Below are 12,773 nucleotides of genomic sequence, written 5' to 3'. Positions count from 1 at the left end.
TAAAAATATCTGAAGTGATTACATATATATCAGTAAAACTTCTATTTTCTTTTAGAACAGTCACTTAAAGGTCTTAATTTTGTGACATTTGTCATTTGCTGCAGAAATAAATTAACCAAGAATGTGAGCTGATCTGCTTCAGAAACTCTCACACGGTGGTCTTTACTTAATAATTTGCTTACTCTCTTCTAACAGAATCTTATTAAGGTTGTTGCGTACTCAATACAGGGATTTGCATCTCCAGTAGGTCAACACTCTTAACTGATATATGATAACAAGGAATACGGCTGTTTGAAATCAGTATCGGCGCTCTTCATGAAGCTCTGGTATGAATAATGAACTTCTGTTGCAAATTATTCCTTGCTTGTTGTCATTTTACTGCCCTCCCGGGATGTTTGCTCTTTGTTCGCTGTCACGTGGAAGCGCAGCCTCCTAATAAATATGGTCCGGAAGAGAACATATTGATTTTTTGACTCCGCTTTGATCTCCCTTTCTCGTTGCAGCTTGAAAGCTCTAGTTTCGACAGGAGGCAAAAACGTCCAGGCAGCGTGCGACTGGTGAGAGCAGCACACATGTTTACTCACATTCTTTCTCACGGTTAACAGTGCTTAACAGGAAATCAAATAGAAACTCTTGTAATGGTAAACATCTATGACCTAAGTCAACATTTTACTGAAGTTATTGTGCCGTCACAACAGCGCTGCCCTCTGCTGGATATTAGCTGTTATCTTTTCTCCTGATCTCACCACTTTCGGTCCTCTTGGTTGCTCCAGGCTCTTCTCCCACGTGGACGACCCTTTCCTGGATGACCCTCTGCCCAGAGAGTATGTGTTATATCTGCGCCCCAGTGGACCGCTGCTGCAACAGCTCTCACACTTCTGGAAGCAGTCCCGCCTCTCCTGCGGCAAGAACAAGGCACACAACATATTCCCCCACATCACCCTGTGCCAGTTCTTCATGGTCAGTTTCAGCCTGCTGTGTATGTTTTTATATTGTCAGTATAGCAGCAAAAATCACTAGGAATGGAGGGGACACATTAAGAACATGTGCATTTGTTCCCACCATTACAAAAACATGTATGAAGCAGGACTTTTGCTGAATAAAAACGCTTGTAGATGCAACGGTGTCTCCAACAGAGCCCCCCCCCCCCCCCCCCCCCCCAAAAAAAAAAAAAAAAAAATTATCGATATGAATTATGATCTCATATAGCCAGTAAATGCTCTCCCTGCCACACGGTGTTGTAAGTAGCCTCACAGCATCTCTTCCTCTTGCGCAGTGCACATGCAGGCACGCTGATAACCTCAGAAATTCTTAAAAGTAAGTTGTGAGCCACAAGGGATTTTTTCCCCAAGTTTAGAAATGTTGTTCTCCACAAATATTTCAAGACTTGAACAAATAGATTTGAGCCATATTTAAATCTGTTACGGGTAAAATGTGTTCTTGTTTTCAGTCAGCTTCAGTGTTGTTCAGATGGACATCCTTTAAAAAAAAGATTTGTGGGATAAGTTCTGAGAAGTGTGTAAGGTTTACACATGAGCTCATAAAGTGAAGAGGTTTATGAATGAATCAAGATGAATTCATTTATCATTGACTTGAAGAGGTTCCACGTTTAAACATGTTACTTCCCCCCAAAAAAAAGATATTAAAGAGGACTGAAGAGTAAATCATTGTGTGTTGACTCAGCAGGAATAATTTATTAATGAGTAAAGCTGATTATAATCAGTTATATTAGTTGTCATCTCATGCCTGAATGTACTGTTTTTTTGTACACAAGCAAAAAAGAAGCCACCAGAATATAGACAATGAATTGTTTGACCTTCACGTCTCTAGCCCTCACTTCACGCATCCTCACCAATATTCGAAGAAACCGACACGCATGAATCTCAGCTCTCATGCATGAGGAGTCTCAGTATTTCTGTGAATACATGTTGCTCTAATACACTAATTCTCTGCATCATACATTCATTACATGCTGTTAGATCTCTGTTAATCTTGTGTTGCAGTGAATAATATAGTATTTGCTAAACATGAATTCCCTCCATTTGAGGAGATATTAATGTTTTACATAGAAGAAAAGCAACTAAATCATCTTTGCAACAAGACTATAGTTTCCTTGTGGTCTTCAAATCCCTCCTCCTCAGTTTCCATTTGTGATCCAAGGTCCTTTTTGTCCGTGACGTTTGTCTGTATTTGTAGATTGTAGTAGATTGTAGCAAGTATCTTGGATAACTTGCCACAGTTAGTCTGTGAATTAGGCAGTTTACCTGTATTCTGTTCCTGGGTGTAACCCCAGACTTACTCGATGATGTTGAGCTCAGGCTCTGTGAGGGCCACACTATCTTCCTCTTCTTCTTGTTGTTGCTGAAATTAATCCTTTCTAACTTTGGTTCCCTTTATGAATTTGGGACCAATCAGAGTCCAAACATCTCAAGCGTCTTAAAGTTTTGTAGAACTCTCTATATGTTTGTATTTACACGTCCATTGTGACCAGTGTTTCAAAGCTGACGCTGAGTTTTGGTGTCTCCATTGTGCTCAGTGTGCCGATGGGAAGGTGGAGGCTCTATGCGACGCTCTCCAGACCACCGTGACCAAGTGGAAGGGTCGGATCCCCATGCCCCTCCCCCTGGAGCTCTACACCTCCTCAACATTCATCGGCCTCTTTGTGGAGGAGCAGATGGCTGAAGTTCTGAAGAGTTTCGCTGCTGATTTTGCCACTGAAGCGCATTCCAAAGCAGGTCTGACTCTCCTGTGTCCCTTTGGTTAAAATCACGTCACACATGACCACTAACTAACAGTATGTGATACTGAATACTGGTCATGAATTATGCAATTTAACCCTTTAAGCTTCAGTGTACCGCCGGCGGTACACCTACTAATTTGCATAGGAATTTCAAGAATGTCCGACGGGTGCAAACGCGATTATACAAACACTATACACCGATGGAAAGCTTAGATTCTCATGAATCTGCCGGTATAAACCACTTTCAGATGCGATTACCACAGTGGGTGAGAAAAACACATTTGTCCGACAAAAACAAATATTCATCCATCCGTTCTCTATACACGGCTTCAACGCACACAGCGTGACTCACATTTCCGGGTTCATTATTATACACAAAAAAAAGATTCCACAAAAAACGGTCATAATCCAACCTTTTACATCAGATGACACAAGCCAGGAAACTATTTTATCCAAAACATGTCCTGAAGTCGGTATAAAATCCCCGAATCGGTCCTTTTCAAGGAAATGCACCTCGCGATGCCCGTCCAATATTCCCCGTATTTTTCGTAATTTTTTTATTTAAAAATAGAATATTAGCGATTTTTTTGTACTGAAAACGGCTGGAAATGACTGAAGCTTAAAGGGTTAAAGGAACAGACCAACATTTAGAAAATATATTCATTCATTGTCTGGCTGAGAGTTGGATGAGAGGATCAATGTTATTCTCTTGTCTGTCTGGTGTACTAGGAGCTACATTCAGGAGAGTGTTAGCTTATCCTAGAATTAAGAATAAAGTCTTAACGATGAAGTTGCCTGGCAACTAGCAGAAACTCCAGGAAGCCACTGCAGCTGGCTAAGAAGCACTCCTGCATATAACCACCCATGTAAGAAGCACAACTTTTTGTGTTTTGTGAACTTTGAAGTAGTGGTGGATGGATTTTACAGATCCAGGCTAGCTGTTTCCTACTGTGTACAGTCTTGGTGCTTAACTGACCGTCTGCTGGCTTGAATACAAACATGAGATTATCAATCTTGTCAGCTAGCTCTGTACACAAACATATATCCCAAAATGTAAAACTCTTTAAGAGGCTTTCTTTGGATATTTAATACGCCTAGCTTTATGCAGTATAATGTGATTTGTGGACATCTAATTGCATTTAATCAATTTTATAGAAGAAGCTGAGCACTATCACCAGATGACATCAGATTTTATATCAGGGGAGAACCACTACAGAATGCTACAAATGTGTATTTATATCACATTTCTCTCATTTTCTTCCTCCAGATGTTCATGTGGAGCCCCATAAAAAACAACTCCACGTCACGTTGGCTTACCATTTTCAAACAAGTCACCTTCCAGTGTTGGAGAAGTTGGCTAAAAACGTGGATGCGTCATCAGGCTGTGATTGGCTGGCTGTGCTCTTCTCCAGGGATATTCGGTTTGCTAATCATGAGGTACACTTTTCTGCCTTTTGAAATGTCTCTTAATGAGCATGCTTCCCTCTCGTGGCTGTAACTCCGGCACCGTCTTAATGGCTGTTAAATGTCTGCTCCCTGTAGACACTGCAAGTCATGTACCCGTATGTGCCTCAGAATGATGATGAGCTCGAGCTGGTTCAGGGAGACTTCATCTTCATGTCTCCGGTGGAGCAGACCACTGCCAGCGAGGGCTGGGTGTACGGCACTTCTCTGGGCACGGGGCTGTCCGGGCTGCTGCCTGAGAACTATGTCAACCGTGCTGATGAGTCGGATACATGGGTTGTCCATGGGTAAGGCCGGTGTTCAACAGAAGTCATCTCTGTGAAGCAACTGTATTGTAATTATAGCCATATAAATAATAAAAAAACTGAGTTGTTTCTGTTTGTCTGCTTCCCAGGTCTCACTCCTTTCTCAACTGTGCCTCTCCGTCTAACTCTGGCAGCACTGTGGGTGGGTTATTGTTTGATGGACAACTAAATGACAGTCTGCTTGACAGTCTTGTGGATCCTCCCAGCCTCACTGGCCTCTGTCCTCCTATGCAGGTACAGCATAGCAAAAAAACTAAAAAAAAGAAGCACAATGAGGCTGCATGCTGAAGTGAAAAGAAAACCTCACTGTTGTCCAGCAATAATGTTGTTAATCTTTGTAAGAGTGTGCTAAAGTCCCTCTCCGGTCACTGATTTAACCCCTAAATACTTATCAAAATTATATATTTAGATATTTCTTCTATTAAAATATAACCCCTTCTTGTCTTAAAATGTCCTAAATGTAACTCTACACCATTTTGTTGCCACTCGAGCACACCAGCTCACCCATGACTCTGCACTCCAGGCTACACGACAGCAAGTTGTAATATTGGAGCAAATGAGCCTTAAATGTTTGAATCGTAAACCGAAAATGACAAGGAAAAGTGTACTCTTTAAGGTGGAAATACTGTGCAATGGCTTTGACTGCTTATTTTGCTCATAATGTGTCTTCTAGTACTTAACCCTTTACGCTTCAGTGCGTAGTAGGTGTACCGCCGGCGGTACACCTACTAATTTGCATAGGAATTTGAAGAATGTCCGACGGCTGCAAACACGATTATACAAACACTATACGCCGATGGAAAGCTTAGATTCTCATGAATCCGCCGGTATAAATCACTTTCAGATGCGATTACCACAGCGGGTGAGAAAAACACATTTGTCCGACAAAAACAAATATTCATCCATCCGTTCTCTATACACGGCTTCAACGTACACAGCGCGACTCACATTTCCGGGTTCATTATTACACACAGAAAAAAAGATTCCACAAAAAACGGCCATAATCCAACCTTTTACATCCAGTCAACACAAGCCAGTAAACTATTTTGTCCAAAACATGTCCTGAAGTCGGTATAAAATCCACGAATCGGTCATTTTCAAGGAAATGCACCTCACGATGTGCGTCCAATATTCCCTGTATTTTTCGTCATTTTTTTTATTTAAAAATAGAATATTAGCGATTTTTTGTACTGAAAACGGCTGGAATTGACTGAAGCTTAAAGGGTTAAAAAAAACACCATATGCAGGCAAACAACTTGATTTTCACCGGAGGGGGTCTTTAATGACAGTAATTATTGTGTAGGCTTCTAGAAGGAGCTTAAGATTAGTGCTGTGTCTTTAAAGCCTCGCAATTTAAAGTTAATCTTAATCTTAGGTATCGAGGCCCACTGGTCAGCAGTCCCTGTCCAACATGAGGCTGTTTGTGTGTCGCCATGGCGAGAGGATGGATGTTGTGTTCGGCAAACACTGGGTCACTCAGTGCTTTGACTCCAAAGGTTGGCACTCAGGGGAGAGATTGCATGTTTATGCAAAAGTCCTAAGTTAAACACTTTTTACTTGAATATTTCCTTCTTATGTAAGTTTTTCATTTGTATTTTGTAGGTCGATACGTCCGCTCTAATCTCAACATGCCATCCAGCCTACCAGCTAGAAGTGGAGGTCACCGAGACTATGATAAAGATTGTCCAATTACTGTGTTTGGATCCACCCAGGCTCGTCTTGTAGGTCAGTACATTTAATTTATGTTTATTTAATGTTGCTCACCAGTGTAAAGTTACTAAAGAATGTATGCTTTTAAGTCATGTTAAATAAAGGAGAGGCTCTATAACATTTCAAATGCCTGCCCTGTGTTTCGGCCTATCTCAGGGGAAGCCCTATTAGAAAGCCACACCACGATAGACTTTGTTTACTGCTCTCCTTCTCTTCGCTGCATCCAGACTGCTCAGCACATTCTGCAGGGTAAGGCCTCATCCTCAGTGTTCACATCAATAATCTAACCACAGCTTCTAATCCCGTTCTCCTGCTCGTATGGTACAGTGTATTGAAAAATGCTACTGCTACAGGATAATGTGGGATTTTTAGTGTCAGTTCTGGGTCTGAAATCTTAACTTCAGCTTGGATCGCAGTAGGATTTGTCTAGTTATATAAAGCTTTAATAAATTCCAAGAGAAACCTCAGTGGTACCTAGAGACATCATTAGGAAACAAAATGGATCGGAAAAGAAAGAGGTTTGGCAGGAGCTCTTACATCTTTTCCCCATCTCATTACACTTCAGCTGACTTTCTTTAAACAAAACACTTAAAAAAAAATAAAAAAAAATAAAAAATATATATATATATATATATATATATTTAAACTTTTTAGAATGATTTTCTTTGTCAGATACTTCCAAGTTTTGCCAGTTTCTGCAAAATTATTCTCAGTGCTCCAATAGTCTTTCTCTAAAACTTAAAAAAGATCAAGACAAAATGGAAGAGTAGCGGCACAATTATTTTTCAGAAATACCATCCTCTGTGACAGTCTTTCTCTTTTCTATTCTGACAGGTCTCCAGCAGGAGGGAAAGACAAAAATCCGTGTGGAGCCAGGATTATTTGAATGGACCAAGTGGGTTTCAGGCACATGTTTACCGACCTGGATCCCCCCAGCTGAGCTTGCTGCTGCTAACCTGAGTGTGGACACAACATACAGGTACTGTACACAGCAACACTAACACTATACCGTCTTTATGTGATGCTACAGTTTAGCCTGACCTCCTGTATGTGTCATTTTGTCCCTAGACCTCATATTCCTGTAAGTAAGTTGGCAGTGTCAGAGTCCTATGATACCTACATCAGCAGGAGCTTCCAAGTGACCAGAGAGATCCTGACAGAGTGCAAAAACCTGGGTAAAGTATCATGTAGACATGCATTAAGAGTTTCTAATTAATATAAAATTTACTAATCATCAAATGATGGCAACTTTCACTGACTAAATCACCCTCTTTCTCTTAAAGATGATTTTAAATTCTATGTAACACAGTAAGAAATGTATGTTCTGAGCTTGTCACACCGCAGAAAACAGTTACTGAGCACCCAGCAAAATCTGAATGATTTAAAAGTACAGTATATATAAGTATATAAAACTTGTGTGCTCTGAAAAACTAGGGACGTGTCTGATGACGACTGATTGGCAACTTTCATACCAGGTTACATGCACTGTGCTAATTGTGCAAACCGAACTAAGTTTGTTTTGAACAAACCAACAGATATGATGTAAAATCACAAACATACACAGTAGATATTTAATATTTACATCATTTTGTGGCTGTGGATTAAGCTACAGCCTAAAACAAACCTAACACACAAGGCAAGCTACACTTACTGGTAGACATGTGTTGCAGACGATGGTGCCACCTCTTTATCTGCAATTTGTATGAAATTTAAATACAGAGGCCGAGCTGCTGGGCAAATTCTGGCATCCAGGGAAGATGCATTTCCACACCTACCAAACTGTAGGCTCTAATGGGTGTAATAACTCCAGTTAAGCATTGGAAAAACTGATGCTGTTGTGCTCTGGTTTTTATAAAATTAGAATATTAGGGAAAGGGTCATGCAAAGTATGACTCCAGTATGTCACTAAGTCATAATTTTTAGCCCACCTACAAACTATTGAACACAAAAATGAACAATTATTTCTTCACATCCTGATATTTAAAAACCTATATATAAAAAAAAAACTCTCAAAATTTCATTTATATGGACTGTAATGCTTGTTAACTGATATTTTTCTTTTCTGAATTTAGTCTCTGAAGTGAGCATGAACTCCAAAAATCAAAAATAAACAGCCGGATCTCTGTGAAATACCATTAGATTTGCTGGCTTCAGTCAGAAACATGTATCTGATTCTAGATACAACCCCTAAAATCTTAACATTGAGTGCTTACATGATTGTGTAAAACTGTGGGTTTAAATGAGCACTTTGTTTTTAGCTTTTGTCCTAATCTCTTTATCAAGAAGCTTGTTTCAAAGAATCTGAACACTACATTATCAACTGCTGAGCCTATAAACAGCAAAGTAAGCTAATGGTATTTGTGGAATGTGGTTCTATGTTCTCTACCTCTTTCACACAGGAAACACGGTTCTGATTGTGGCCCATGCTTCCTCCCTGGAGGCCTGCACTCGCCAGATACAAGGCCTCAGCCCCCAAAACTCCAAGGACTTTGTCCAAGTTGTCCGAAAGGTCAGTTTGCTGCTTTAGTTTCCAGCGTTCCTTTCATTTCTAACATATTCTCTGCGATTCCACCGCTTCTTCTTTGACATTCACATGTGTGCCCTCTTTGTGCAGATTCCTTACTTGGGTTTTTGTGCTTGTGAAGAAATGGGAGAAACCGGGGTGTGGCAGCTGGTCGACCCACCCATCTTGCCTCTGACACATGGACCCAATCACAGTTTCAACTGGAGGGAAATGCTCATGCAAGACTGAAGGATATGCTGTTTGGCTCTCTATCTTTAAGCGGCCTGAACTGCTGAAAAATTATTTATTTTTTAACCTACACTGCTATAAATCCAGCCCAACTACCAAAAAAAAACAAAAAAAAAAACAACAACAACAGAAAAAGTCTGGCTTCCGTCAAAGACATCATGCAAAAAATATGTGCATTCATTGAGGCAAATGTTTTCAGACGCACTGCTCAGGAATGAGAAAGTACAGTTTGTGTGGAGATCACAGCAAAAATGAGCTATAGTTTGGGCGGCAGCTTGTCGCGTTTGTCTCAGTGTTACACTTCTTAGCCCAAAATGTGGAGGTGCTACAGGAAATCTGGATAATTCTTGATGGTTGCGGATTAATCAGGTTTTACGCCATGAGAAGGTGTCTCATTAAGCTCTGTCTGTGGCTCCTCCTCAGGCAGAGACTGGGCGGTGAAGACTTTGCATTCCGCTGCCTTCTCACACACTGTGACGAGAAAGACTTGTACGACAGAAATATTTTTCCATGTGTCGGAAATTATTATTTAACTTGTAGCTACAACCCTCCGGCAAAAAAAGCACAAAAGAAATGTTGACAATCAGACTGGGGAGAACTGATCTTCACTGTTTCTGGTGCTGAGGTGGGTAGTTTATTATACCTGTTTTATTCCTGTACATGTCATATCATTTTTATGTTAACATTTATGTGAACACATGAATCACTTAACCTTCCTGTACGCCTCGGTCCACAGGACTTATCTGAAGGCAACCAAGTCAATACGACGAGAAGATTCACGTAATAATATACAGAATGCTGTTACTTTTGTCCAAATGCATCAACTAAAACGTCCGCTTGTTTATCACGACCCTGACGCTCTGTGAGCCTGATAACCACAGCGCTTTTCAAATACTTGGTGTGTTTCATTTTGTCTTTTTTGGTTACATCAGATGATTTAAGTGCTTACTGCTTACACCAATTATTTGCTGTGTGACTGAAAAATCTATTGATACTGAATGAATAAACCAAGGTTGTGGAGCTATGAAGGATTGTACACATCAGCCTGTATGTGTTCTGTAAAAACATTACTCCTGTCTTCGTGTTAATAGCAAATGAAAGGGTTGATATTCAGTTTTGGTTTTACAATAGGGTTATTGTTTGGCAACACGTTACTGCAGATTTTCAGTATTACAATCATGTTAAGTTTCTGCAAATTGTCATCAACCTTCTGACATGTTTGTTGCCACAAATTTGCAGCAAATATACATTCTCACATGCAAATTAGATCAGTGAGACTTGGGGCAGGTTTGGAGAACAGGTTCAAACCTGCAATCTTCTTGTAAGACAACACAGGTGCAAACCAATGTTCCACCATGAAAATGCTTTTTAAAAAAAAATCAACCTTGAGAAATTATGAAACTACTCATGAAAATTATGAATAATGCCCCCACTGGCAGAAATGCTACCTATAGACAATATAAACCATTTAATATGTTCACCACTGATAGTAAACTGGTGATAAAACACTGGTGAACATGTTTGTCAGTACATTTACTGGCAAACTAATTTGTGTTCGCTGCAAATCAGCTGCAATTAATTTGGTAAATGGTTGTATTTATATAGCGCTTTTATCCAAAGCGCTTTACATGATACATCACATTCACACACTGATGGCGGAAGCTGCCATGCAAGGCGCTAACCACGACCCACCAGGAGCAATTAGGGGTCCGGTGTCTTGCTCAGGGACACCTCAACATGAGCTCGACAGGCCGAGGATCAAACCAGCAACCTTCCAGTTACAAGATGGCCACTCTACCCACTGAGCCATTATTGCCAGTAATGATAGCGATGGCAAACATAAACAAGGTCACAAAGTAAGTTTGCCATTATTTGCCAACTTGGTAAAAGAAGTGGGGCACCACTGGGAAAAAAAAAAAAAACTATTGGCAAATGTCTCATTATTGCTAGAGTTTTGCTGAAGTTTTGCCACTAGTGGACAACATTAGCAAACCAGTGTATTCTTAGCTGCAAATCAGCCACAACTTTACCATGAATCTGTGTTGCCATTGCTGCCATTTTCCACCAAGTTGTTCAATAAGCAAAGGCATGACAGCGAATTGTTTTAAACCTGTCATCATTTAAAGAACTGCTGTCAAACCAGGAAACATCTCACAAAAGACCAAATGACTGTAAACAACATCTCCCATATGCAAAATGTAGATCCTTTTAGCTTTACATTGACTGATTTAGAGAGTGATGCAAGTGTTTTCTTCTTTCTTGCATGTCTTCTCCACATTGTTGTATCCTTTGTCTTTATCTCTCTAAATGGACATTGATCTTTATCAGCATCTTATGCACTGAGCAGCTCATCTGTTTGAGGCAGCTTTGGTTTAAGCTGCAGTAGGCAGAAATCTGCCTTCAGGCCCTCCTACAACACAAGCACACGTCAAATGTGGAAAGATAGTCACGGTAAGTGTCCATGTTTGTTTGACTTGATCCACACGATTCAAATCCCCTCCTCTCAAGTGAAAGTCCTCTGTTGAACCGCCACATCCTGCTCTCATTATGGACTTTTTTGCCACTTACACTAACTCATCTGATTGGTGACAAGTCCTTTGTGTGGTCAAAATCTGCCATTATGAACTAGGCTTTCTAAAGCCTAAAAATGGAGTCGGGTGGTAGTATCCTGTTTGCTCCCAGACCACATGAATTACAATTTGTTGAAAGATTAGTGTCATTTTTGCCCAACAATGTCAAAAAGTACTGCCTACCCTCCCTTTAATGGTTGTATGTTTTTACTTTACACATCAGTTTTAATACAGTATCTGTCAGACACTGTGGAGTACTGGAAAAGATGGGTCATGTAAGAATAAACACATAATTTTATCACAGCAGACATGTCATGCCATAGCAGGAAAAGTACAGGTGGAAAACAGCATTACTGATGGATCATTTCCATAAAGTGTCCCTACAAGCTGGTCCAGTAAATCGATATGCACAGGACCAGAACCTCAACTAAATGCAAGGCAGCCATGATTAATGTCCTCAAAAACACCTTTGCAAGTCCAATAGCAGAATATCAGCTCTGAGACATATTTATTTTGTTTTATTTTTTTGTCGAACCTCCTCCCCTTTTCTCTACCTGTCCTTACTCCTACCTGCCTGAGGACAGGAAATAGGAAAGAAGAAGCGTATTTGGAAACCTTGAAGTAACTTTAGCTGAATGTGTGTATTCATATTGTGTGAAGCAGTCATTTTTAAATATATACACAATATATACAAACATTTTTACAAGTACTACCTGAAACTTATATTAGCCTACGAGCTAACATCAGTGTTAAGTTTACCAAGCTAGCTACCAGGGGTTCTCTTGCATTTTGTGTTTCATTGTGGTAAATGTGCCAAAGCTTTTTTTTTTATTATTCTTTTTTTAAAACTCTTTATGTCTGTGAAAGCGGCAACAAAAGACTAACTTAATCACAGGTACCGTATCAGTCCTTTAATGGTAGTCAGAGACTTATCATTTCAAAGTAAGAAGTCTGGGTGGATTATTTATGTTGGACATTTAAACGCTACAAAAACGCAGACCAAATTGCTGCACACAACCAGAAAATAAAACAATTACAACAAGTTACAACTAATAACAAGTCGATTAAAACCCTAAAAATAAAAAGACAGTAGTTTAAATGTTTGTGTGACAAATTACAACAGTTGTCATAATTCAAAAGAGTGTTCGAAGGAAGCACCTGTAACTTTCTTAGCTAACTGTTAGCATGATGACCGCAGACCGGAGCGTTTCTAGCTAACGCATGGTTATGTA

The 12,773-nt window shown here is 40.0% G+C and overlaps 1 protein-coding gene across 2 annotated transcripts in view; it reads left to right on the top strand.

The window, feature by feature from the left end:
- The window catches only part of ubash3ba (ubiquitin associated and SH3 domain containing Ba), a 28,935-nt gene extending 18,928 nt beyond the window's left edge, over positions 1-10,007 (top strand). For both annotated transcript variants that reach the window (XM_022188832.2, XM_051937538.1), the window contains exons 2-14: positions 504-557; positions 774-960; positions 2,537-2,735; positions 4,008-4,177; positions 4,283-4,491; positions 4,599-4,743; positions 5,885-6,005; positions 6,112-6,234; positions 6,376-6,468; positions 7,054-7,198; positions 7,288-7,394; positions 8,619-8,728; positions 8,834-10,007. In XM_022188832.2, the coding sequence (XP_022044524.1) occupies positions 504-557; positions 774-960; positions 2,537-2,735; positions 4,008-4,177; positions 4,283-4,491; positions 4,599-4,743; positions 5,885-6,005; positions 6,112-6,234; positions 6,376-6,468; positions 7,054-7,198; positions 7,288-7,394; positions 8,619-8,728; positions 8,834-8,971 (1,801 nt within the window). In that variant the 3' untranslated portion in view covers positions 8,972-10,007. The remainder of the gene's footprint in view (positions 1-503; positions 558-773; positions 961-2,536; positions 2,736-4,007; positions 4,178-4,282; positions 4,492-4,598; positions 4,744-5,884; positions 6,006-6,111; positions 6,235-6,375; positions 6,469-7,053; positions 7,199-7,287; positions 7,395-8,618; positions 8,729-8,833) is intronic.
- Positions 10,008-12,773: the final 2,766 nt, after the last annotated feature.

The sequence above is a fragment of the Acanthochromis polyacanthus genome, chromosome 17 (assembly GCF_021347895.1).
Source record: "Acanthochromis polyacanthus isolate Apoly-LR-REF ecotype Palm Island chromosome 17, KAUST_Apoly_ChrSc, whole genome shotgun sequence".
Taxonomy (NCBI): Eukaryota; Metazoa; Chordata; class Actinopteri; family Pomacentridae; genus Acanthochromis; species Acanthochromis polyacanthus.
This window is presented reverse-complemented; position numbering and strand designations above follow the sequence as displayed.